Here is a 10,544-nt window from a genome sequence, read left to right on the forward strand (position 1 = left end):
TACAAATTAGTGACAAGTTTCCTAATGGATTATGCAATTTTTCATGTATTTTGGCAGAAAGAAAAAAGAAAAACAGTGACTCAGGTCAAAGCAAGTGATGAATTAGACGTTGAAAACCAGAAAGAGAGAGGAGTCACTTAACATAACACAGTCTTGTACTGTTTTGTACAGGCCGCGTCTCTGGTATTCTGCCGTCAGTCCCCCAGAAGGGCTTACCCCGAAACTAAGATCAGTCAAGTAAAAATTCTCTGTGAAGCTGACACACTGTTCACCCCAACTAAATTCAGAACAAAACCATTCTGTACAGCAGCGAGATTCCCTGAAAATGCCCCCAAAGAAATGGCAGATTCCTTTGGCACCCGCGCACAATGCATGGGTGGGCCCTCCCTGCCCCTGCTTTCTCCCTCCCAAATTCCAGGGCTTTGCAGACTTTACAGTTGGATGCAAGTGAAGCCAGCGGCAAATGTAATCAACACTTCCAAACTCTGCTGGTTTGGATGTCGAAGGTTGTCACAGACACAGGTTCAGCACGTAGCCAAAGCTTCGCTGTGGCCCCAGATTTTTATCAGCCCTCTGATAACGTTGCGGAAAAGAAGCCGAAGGAAGAAAAAAAAAGAGAGGAATTTGGACAAGACATGTGACCTGGTTGAGGAACTAAATTTCTGAAAACCCCTGTAACAAGTTCTCTGTCCAGTTCTCTAACCTGGCACAAAATATTCTTAAACTCTCTCTTTCCGAGTCTGCCACGGCCTCAACTGCAAGGCTGTAACCAGCACATTTGCTATGCGCAGCTTCTTTGTTGTGAGAGTGAAGGAAGACAGGAAAAGAGGTTGATTTCTAGCAGAGAAGAGTTTTGATATTTAGTTTATCCCATGATAAAGTGACAACAAGTTTTTTCCAAGTATTGTATTAATATAAGTACTGCACAATAAGGCATTTCCCTTCTCAATCTGCTATGTAAGGCTGCAGAAGAGTATGTTCAGAAAGCTCAGACAGTGTGGAAAGAGTCTTACCTGTATAGTCCTGCTTCTGCTCTCGTGAAGAAACAGCTCCTCTGACAGAAGCAGAGTCCGGGCTGGGTTGCAAAGATCTAGGGGCTACATTTGAAAGGAAACAAAAAAAAAATTAAAAAAAAAAAGAAAAAGAAAGAAACAGTCAAACCTTCCACTGGAAGTGTGGTTTGCCAGAAAAACTTTCCGCCCACCAAACCCACTTTGTCTTCACTTCAAGCTGTAACTCATTCAGGGAGAAGCCACCCCACACCGCGCTCGGAAGGACAGAAAGTCTGCAGTCCAGCCACACGATGAAAAGAAAGCCTTACACTTAACACCCACGTCAGGCTCAGCTATAAAAAGGCAATCAGCCGCTCGCCTCTTCGTACGTTAACTGCTCTGCACAGTGCGGGCTGGGCTATGGGCGCTTTTTAGCAGGAAACACAACCACAGCGGTGGCACATGAGGTTCTCACGTCCCTCCGACAACAGTATTTGCTACGTGAGTTTATGGGTTACTCAAGTTAAAGTGGCTTTAAGGCGGCTGCCCTTTCTCAGGCCACACTGCAAGCTCAGCCCCCCAACACTGGAGAAGAACAGGACAGGGTCAGTTGTCCCAACTGCAGGACAAGCCCTGCAAGACCAGCCCAGGACAATCATAGAATCATAGAATCATAGAACCACTTTGGTTGGAAAAGACCTTTAAGATCATCGAGTCCAACCTTTAACCTAACCCTGCCATCCCACCTCTAAACCATCCCCCTGAGCAGCACGGCCAGCAGGCACCTTGCAGTATGAGGCAGCGCAAATCTTAAAAACCAGTTCCTGAAGTGGCAGAAACACCCCAGACTCAATCCAAAACGCAAGTTTGGGGAGTAAAGAGCCAGAAGTGCCAAGCTGTGTTCCTAGCAAAAGGCAAACCATGCACTGAGCCAGGGCTGGTGAACGCACCAGTGCACGCACGGGCACTTGGCTGCCACCGGGGAGGACAGAGTTGAGCAGAAGCCTGCCCACCAGTGCCGGCCCAGCCCCGCATTTGCTCCCAAGCAGTCCCACGGGCTCAGGCCAGAGCAACAGACAACATGGATCATGGGTTTGAGCCCAAAGGAAATCACCAATCTGAGCTGACACAGCAGTGTCATTGCTGCTAGGAGGGGAGGATGGACAGTTCCCCACGGCCTCAGAGGTGAAGATATTAATCAGTAATGTACTTAAATATACAGGGTCAGATGTGGTTTTCTGGGGTTCTGGCTGTATGAAGGACAAAATGGAAGACACAGAGATAGTTAGAGCTACTGCCGCCAAATTCTGGGCTAAATTTTAAGAAAATTATTTATGGAACTGGGGAGCAAGAACATCCTCTGTCAAGCCATTGCTGCTCTGGATCCTTGTTCATGATTTTAGTGCTAGCTACCAGCTAAGCTAAAACCCCTTTGTTTGCACACTATAATTAACAGCACAAGGAACCCACGGGAAGAAACCTTATTGATCTTCAATTACACAAAGTTGGTTGCTAAAGCCCAGAAGCTGGGACACCTTCTCCTGACACAAGCAAGCACCTGAGGACCAGATGTGAAAGCAGAAAAGGGAAAAAACTCCAGTAGAGAATCTCTTGGGCAGGACACCATTCTCTTTGAGAAAGTACCCAGCACTGTGCGGAAGACAGCCGGCTCCAGAGGAGGGAGCTGAGGATGACAGGGGATCCATGTGTGTGTGGTACATACTGCTGGGAAATAAGTCCACCCCGCATGACAGCCAGGACCCAACCGACAGCAGCAAGCCCCGACACAGCCTGCTGCACCGAGCACCGATGGCATTAGATCCGTAACACCTCGCTTCCAGCTGCGCTTACCTGCACAAAGACGGGGAACACCAGCACTTTGGGAGCCAGCGTCACATACGTGCCGTAGCTGGAGTGCGGGATGTGCGGCCTCACTATGGTGCAGTTCTGGTAGTTCCCATAGCCCTTCATTGTCTGCACAGTCTTCATCAGCCTGGATTTTCTGCCAGACCCCATGTGTGATTTCCCTTTACTTGCATTTCCTGGATCGACAGAGGAAGCAGAAAGAAACGGAATCAGGAGAAAGCTCCCACCGAGCTGCTGCACGCTGCTGGCTCGGCTCCCGCTCTGGCAGGCTGGAGGAGGGCACGTAAAGCCTAGGGGGAATAGCTGGAGCCAAGAGCCGCGGGGACATTTATCACTCTGCTATCAAAGTTTCCCAGGGATTCATGAAATAACAGCGCTGACTTCATTCTTCCTAATGCAAAAGGAGATGGTCCCTTGACACTTCTACTCAACCACGAGCTCCTCGCTTGCTGGAGCAAGGACTGAACTGGATCACACCAGCAGCACGAACGCATCTATGCAAGTACAAACGAAAACCCAAGGAAGTCAGAGCAGGCTCAGCTGCAGGCCAGCACGTCGGTCTCTGTTTGGGTGCATGCTGCCTCCTGCATGATTTAGGACTACGGTAGTCCAGAGGAAGAGATGGGGTACTATTGAACGCACCTCCCTATGCCGTACTGAAAGTATGAAATAAGAAAGACAGAACAAACCCCAAAATAACTTTAAATGCTCATTTTTGAATCACAGGAGCACCAAGGAGATTCCCACCATCGGGGAATACCTGCCTGCACCACTGAACAGGGAACTTTCCAGGGAGGGAAAACCGCCTGTGACTAACTCAGGGTGGGGAAAAAAAACCAACACTGGAAATTTAAACCTTGGGACATTTTTATCCACACAAGTCTGGATTCTGGGCATGGGAGTTAGCCAAGTGCAGGGATTTCACGTCATGAGGTGCTGGGTGGCAGGTTAATCACAGTTTTCAGAAGATACTAAGATTGGAGGTGTCAGAGAAAGGGACAGAAGTGATAAACACATCCACGTGCATGGGATCAATCCTCGCCTTTCCAAATTGCTCCCAGGGATGTGATGGTTACTCAGATATGGGGGTGTATTTATAAAGGATGACCTCATTTTGCATGAGGCTGGCACATCATCCTCTGCTTTTCAGCATTACATTTCAGTGCTGGAAAAAGTCCAAGCAGCCTGATTGTTTTTTCGCTCTGTCCCTCTTCGTCGCAGAAAGCCATCATCCTCATTCAAAGGAAGGCTTACGCAGAAGCTTTCCTTTGCAGCCTCCCACCTCAGCCGGCCAAGCAGAGCTACGACTTTTCCCAATAAGCCAACACCAGCTACTGTGGCCACCCCACACCTGCCAGCCCGCACGGCAAGGGGCCAGGGGACACCAGGTGGCATGTCAAACCAGTCCCAGAACCTCTAATGCAATTGATAATCCTGTGATTAAAAGCATTATGGATAATTATCAGCAACTATCATTGTTCCCTGCTAGCTGCCACGTGGGTGAGTCCCTCCTTCCCCTGTTGCTGGGCAATTGCTGCGGTATAGGATTTCTAAGACCTTTCCTCCCAGCACAGATGAATGCCTTTGAATACACCCGGCAAGCTCCCACCAGCATTTCGTCTCATGAGCACAGGCCCAGGACATGGGGTGCTCTGAGGATGCTCTGCCTGGATAGAAACGACCATTTTCTCAGCACCGGCGCAATGAGGTGAGAGCATCACAGCCTGCCGGGAACCGGTGCCCGTACGCACAACCAGCTGTGAGCAACCAGGTGGTTGGGTGGGTGATCTGTTGGTAAGGACAGTTTCATGCATCCTCCTCCCCAAAGCCATCACATGGATCCAGGATGAAACCAACACACAGGACCAAAAAAGCTGTGGGCAGGCTGGAGGGGGTCCAGAGCAGGGCCACCAAGGTGATCCAAGGGCTGGGAAGCCTCTCTCAGCTGTATGGGGATGGGCTGAGAGAGCTGGGTTTGCGCAGCCTTGAGCAAAGGAGGCTCCGAGGGGATCTCATCACCACGTACCAGTACCTAAGGGGTGGCTACAGGGAAGATGGAGACTCTCTTTTTACAAGGAGTCCCATGGAGAAGACAAGGGGGAATGAGACACAAGTTACTCTTGGGGAGTTTCCAGCTGGACATAAGAGGGAAATTTTTCCCCATGAGAACAGTCACCCATTGGAATAATCTGCCCAGGGGAGGGGTTGACTCCGCAACATTGGGCACTTTAAGACTCAGCTGGACAGGGTGCTGGGACATCTTGTCTAGGCTATGCTCTTGTCTAGAAAGGTTGGACCAGATGATCCTTGAAGTCCCTTCCAAGCTGGGATTCTGGGATTCTAGGATTCTATGACCAGAACCAGAAAGGAGCTGCTGAGCTGCTGCCTGCTGGGCTGCTCTGCTCTCAGGTGTGCTGGGACAGCATGGCTGCTGAGCAGGCAGCAGCTGTGAAATATTTCCCGTTAATGACATTAATCCATGAGGCTGAAGGGCCTCAGCACACAGTGCTCGTCTCTGCTGCCACATGCAAACTCCCATCCCAGCAGCAGCAGGACCTGCATGCTGGGGACAGTAGGTGGCACAGGTTCATGTTCCCCAACAGCCCTCAACCCCAGACCATGTCCCACTGGGCACCAGCAACCCATGCTCTGTCCTAAAACTTGCAGGCAACAATGCCAACAGGAACTGAATATGTCTGACCAAAAATCCATGCCTTCTTCAAATGAAGCCCCACTGAAAAATTGGAGTATTTTCTCCCTCCCCTCTGAAGCTGATGAGCTGAACCAGCTTAGGTCCAGCAGGCAGAACTCTCCACTTGGATTTTAACATAGGTGAGAAACTGGAGCATTAGCTCAGGATCCTCCCCCAAAGTGATATCTCAGAAACATGTATCATAGAATCGTTTAGGTTGGAAAAGACCTTCAAGATCATCAAGCACAAGCCACCCCCCCTGCAGCCCCCTGCCCGAGGGGTGTCCCAGCAGAAACCCCCCAGCCTCGGGCGTTACTGCCCCCGCCACAGCAGCTTCTGCCTTTGCACTGTAATGGATACCCATAACCTTCCCCAGCAGAAATGAGCCAAAACACTTCTGAACATGGCTCAGAGGAGATAAGGTCTTGTCCAAAGCAAATATACAAATCTACCCAACATTACATATTCCATTAAGCGTTAGGAAATAGCGCGTTTACTCTCAGATAAACGCCCACAGAGCCAGTCCGTGTGCTGTCGGCAATTCAGACCTGCTGTTTACTGCTTGCTTCAACAGCCTGCCTTTCCCGAGGGGGGCCCTCATGACCTGAAAGGTCACAACAACCTAAAAGGTTGTTTCCACCTCTAAGTGCAATAATCCTGACGTTTTCTCTTTTCCTTTTTTCATGGTTGCACTGCCAGATAAAGTCAAAATGTGAGAGATAGCTCAACACAGGCCAGATACAATCTGTTTGGGCTGTTCAGGATCTGCTTTTCCTCTTATCCCTGAATCACCTCATTTTATCGGAGGAATTCATCACCTGCACAAGTCCTGTTTTCCATACACTGGCACAGAAGCACATCCAGACTGCCTAAAGTGTCAGCTCCTGTCCCCGTGTGACTGGTAGCCAGCTCCACACCACTGCAACTTAATCACGGCTCAGGTTAACCAGTGCATTCTTCCCTCTGAAGACTTAACATTAAATAAACTAAAAACAATCACTAAGAATTGTTATGGGAAGAAGCCCGAGTCTTTCAAATTCCACCCTGCTGTAAGAACACATCCCCATGGTCCAGCTCATCTTTCCACGTGATCCTCAAACATCAGGAAAGAGTTGCAATTATCCACGGCACAAAAAATCCCCTACATTTGAGCTGCAGGAAATTCTTCCAGCCACAGAGCTCCAGGGCTGGGAGCATCCAAAGCATGGGGGTCTTGGACCCACGCTGCTCCCTCCTGCTCCCCAGCATCCCCACCATGGCCCTGCCAGCCCCACACTTTGCCTTCTATGGGCACTGCCCCACCTTTACAGGCAGCACAAAATTTTCTAGCTGGCAATTGTGCTGGTGGATGTGCCCGCACCAGGGAGGGACTGCGGAGTTTAAGACATTCCTGCAAGGTCAGCTCTGCTCCAGACACACAGCTCCTCCTAAGGGCATCCTGACAGACCCGGCTGCAGTCGTGGCCTCCCAAAGCTCCTGAATCAATGGAGCAAGAGGTGGTCCTGCATGGAGCTGGGCATGCTGAAAATTGCAACTGCAAGTTCAATGCCACCCAGTGAACACCCTAGGGCCTCGCTGTTCTCGGGTTGTTTCTGTCCCCAGTTTCCTGCTTGCAGTGACAGTCACCTGTTGGTACCTAGTTCAGGAGACCTTGTGTTAGGCCCTGCTCCCCCTCGCACAGCCAGGGGCTCATGCAGTGCCCTGCCACACACCTCACCCTGCTCTTCCCGCAAGCCCATCCACACCTGGTTCTCCAGGAAGACCAAGCAGAACACTGCAGAAAATTAGTTGATGCTTCAAAGCGTTTTTGAGGAGAGCTGGTCCAGAGACTGCCAGAGACCTTGTAGCAGCCCAGAAATGAGTATTCCCCAAACCTGGCACTTCAGCCTGCACTGATGTCCATACAAATCTGAGCCATGGCCATCCTCACTCCCTTGCTAATAAAACCAAAGCAGGGGCCACAGTACTAGCACCCCCAGCAAGGCATCATGCATGGGAAGCTAAACACGTCATGGATCGGCCCAAGACACATCTGGACAACTGCCACAACAACAACGCTTAGCACTTTCATCATGCCCCTGATGGAAAGACCCTGCTGCCAGACACCCTTCTTCAGCTGCAATGTGGGCTCCCACAGAGATCTCCTCACCATGAGGCTCACCCAGTGACATTGTGCTCTCCTCTGGACTTGGGGGTAGGGTTCTTGCTTTTATGTCTGACACGGAGAGGAGGAAGATTATACTACCCAAAAGCCCCAGGCTTCTGCATCGTCCTCAAAACACATGGGGAAATGGCCTCAAGTTGCAACAGGGCAGGTTTAGATTGGACATTGGGAAGAATTTCCTCCCCGAAAGGGTTGCCAAGCACTGGAAGGGGCTGCCCAGGGAAGGGGTCGAGTCCCCACCCCTGGGAGTATTTAAAAGCTGGGCAGAGGAGGTGCTTAGGGCCAGGGTTTAGTGGTGGGATGGCAGGGTTAGGGGAACAGTTGGGCTTGGTGATCTTAAAGGGCTTTTCCAACCTAAACGATCCTGTGATTCTATGACGCTACTGCAGCATTGCCGGGCTAAAGGCAAGGATGCATTAGCACTAGAATGACCACCTTTAGCTCCACTAGGTGCTCTGAGCAACATTTTCAGCACATCAGCAACTTACCCACAGTAGCGTTGTTCTCTTGGTAGACAGGCCTCAGGAGCTGTAAGACACAACCCAGAGAGGACACAGTCACCTGAAGGAGGCTTGAGATAGACTTTACAAGAACCAGCTGCAAATTTTAGCATGACAAACCCAGCAAAGCCAAGACACTCCAGAAAGGAGAAAATAATTTCCACCCTATTGTCAGCAGAAAATGAGAGCAATGACTTGCACCGTGGTCTACGCAGTGGCAACACTTCCCATACCCTTACCCCTTGAGGGAGCCCTGGGAGGAGGCAGCAGGTCACTCACCCTGGCTCTACAGTCCTCTAGGAAAAACAGTGAATATAATGGAAATGAAAACAGAAATGAAAAACAGAAAAATAGTGAAAGCTCTGCCAAGGGACACAGGTCTGACTTGTGAAAATGGAACGTGCTCTAGCAAACATTTAGAGATGACGCTTGATAAGGCTGAAGCACAGGCCAAGGAAGGACCCAGCAAGCACAGCGACAGCCGCCTGCATAACTCGAGTGTGGGGCTTGGAAGCAGCCCTACCTGGCTCCCTGGGTTCAAAGGCGCTAAGATGATGTAGTTCTGGTCTGCAGTGGAGGGGACCCGGGACAGGGGTGGCATGGTGTTCTGGCTCCGCTTGCCGATCTCCGTGTACCTCTCCCAGCCGTTCAGCACCAGCCCATCGCTCCCGTCGTACAGTATGTGGCAGCTCCGGCGCTGCTCGGGCCGCGGAGGCATGGTGCTGTTCTTTTCCCGCTTGTTGGGTGGTGACTGGAGGTCGTAGGCAGACTTGCAGGATGATCTGCGGATCATGCCTTCGTGTCCTGACTTGACCTGCGGGACGAGCCTCCAGACCAGTAGTATGATCTCAGTGGGACAGTTCCTGAAAGAGATGGCACAGGGCAAGTCTGAGATGGAGCAGCAGGGAGTGAGGCACCCTGCACCATTCAACTAGCCATGAGCCCTCCATCCTTCCTTCCTCTAACACCTCTGCCCCCGTCCTGCCCTCCCCAGCCCCTGCATCCTTTCTTCTACCCCAGAGGATCCTTCCCCAGCCTCCTGCATCCCTCAAAGCCTTCCCCTTCCAGTAGTCACTTAAAGCTCCTGCTGCCCTGCCCTGGGCTCCCTCAAACCAGCTCCGCCAGAGCCCTGTGCTGATGCTTTGGGTGAACACTCACCGGATTTCGTGTGCCAGCTCTACACATTTCCAGTGCTCCACAGGCTGCTCGTTCAGCTGCAGCACTGTGTCGAGCTGCTGCAGACCTGCCTTTTCTGCTGGGCCACCTATGGGGAGAAGGGACAAATGCTGGTCACCAGCCAGACAGAGAGCTGGGAGCATGAGGGGAGGAAAGCCCTGGTGGTAGGAGACACCAAAACAGCTTCACAGCTTCCACCACTCACTCCTCTGAATCCAATCGGTTTCCTCTAACACCCACACCTGAAAATGAAGTGGGGCAAGCTAGCCCGGAGCTTCACCTTCCAACAGGCATGCAGGCACGCACAGGCAGCACCCGGGACAGTCACAAATGCTCTCTCGGAGCTATTGCATGGACATCCCTGGTGTGCAGCAGGGAGCACCAGGGTACAACAGAGACACCAAGTCCATCCCGCAGGTCCACACTGAGAGGATCTGCTCAGGCAACTGAGGGCTGCCATGATCCTACTGCCCTCTGTGCCCCTGCCTGACACCTCCCGAGATGCTTGCCATAGGTCTCCCAACCAGCCAGTCAGTTCTCAGGTCAGAGAGGAAAGGAAACAAAATCTCTGCAAATTACTGCAACATGCTGCCAAAAAAGTGACACGGCACTAGCCCAGTGGCCTCCAACCTCATTAGAGGCAACAGAGAATTCATTAAGTGAAGTTTCCTGGAGGTAACCATTGTCTTGCAAGTCATGGGGGCTTCTGAATCACAACACGCTCTGGGAAGCAAACAAAGAGCAGAGTCATTCATTCAAGCTAAGAGGGATAAAAATGATCAGATCTCTTACCGGAGTCCACGGCCTGCACGCGGACTGGGGAGTCGCAGCAGATTGTGAAGCCAAACCCATCGCTTCCTCGCGGGATCGTAATCTGGAGAGAGACAGCAGAGTCACCCTGGTGAGTGGGAAAGCAGCCGCCGGGTGTGATCAGCGAGCATCTCCCCTTCCACTCGCATGCTGCCCTGCAGCCTTCGGAAATGCAGGCACGCGGCTTTTCTAGAGGCAGTCACAGAACCCAAAGGAGCCGTCACGGTGAACGTGGGGGGCTGTGAACCCCACGGACAACGGGTCTCTGCCCTGCTGCAGCCAAAGGCAGGTGGAATGGGTGCTAAAAAGCAATGCAAAATAAAGATGAGGCTCAACGGAGAGGA

At 51.4% G+C, this 10,544-nt stretch overlaps 1 protein-coding gene across 2 annotated transcripts in view; it reads right to left on the minus strand.

Moving 5' to 3' along the window:
* RGS3 (regulator of G protein signaling 3) overlaps positions 1-10,544 on the minus strand; it is a 65,851-nt gene that overhangs the window by 53,063 nt on the left and 2,244 nt on the right. The window contains exons 2-8 of one of the 2 annotated variants that reach the window (XM_009636333.2): positions 10,183-10,264; positions 9,373-9,478; positions 8,738-9,077; positions 8,203-8,242; positions 4,541-4,546; positions 2,844-3,034; positions 1,014-1,097 (exon numbers count right to left, since the gene is read on the minus strand). In XM_009636333.2, the coding sequence (XP_009634628.1) occupies positions 1,014-1,097; positions 2,844-3,034; positions 4,541-4,546; positions 8,203-8,242; positions 8,738-9,077; positions 9,373-9,478; positions 10,183-10,264 (849 nt within the window). The remainder of the gene's footprint in view (positions 1-1,013; positions 1,098-2,843; positions 3,035-4,540; positions 4,547-8,202; positions 8,243-8,737; positions 9,078-9,372; positions 9,479-10,182; positions 10,265-10,544) is intronic. The other variant, XM_009636332.2, reaches the window with a different exon arrangement.

The sequence above is a fragment of the Egretta garzetta genome, unplaced genomic scaffold (assembly GCF_000687185.1).
Source record: "Egretta garzetta isolate BGI_Z169 unplaced genomic scaffold, ASM68718v1 scaffold143, whole genome shotgun sequence".
In the NCBI taxonomy this organism is placed as follows: domain Eukaryota; kingdom Metazoa; phylum Chordata; class Aves; order Pelecaniformes; family Ardeidae; genus Egretta; species Egretta garzetta.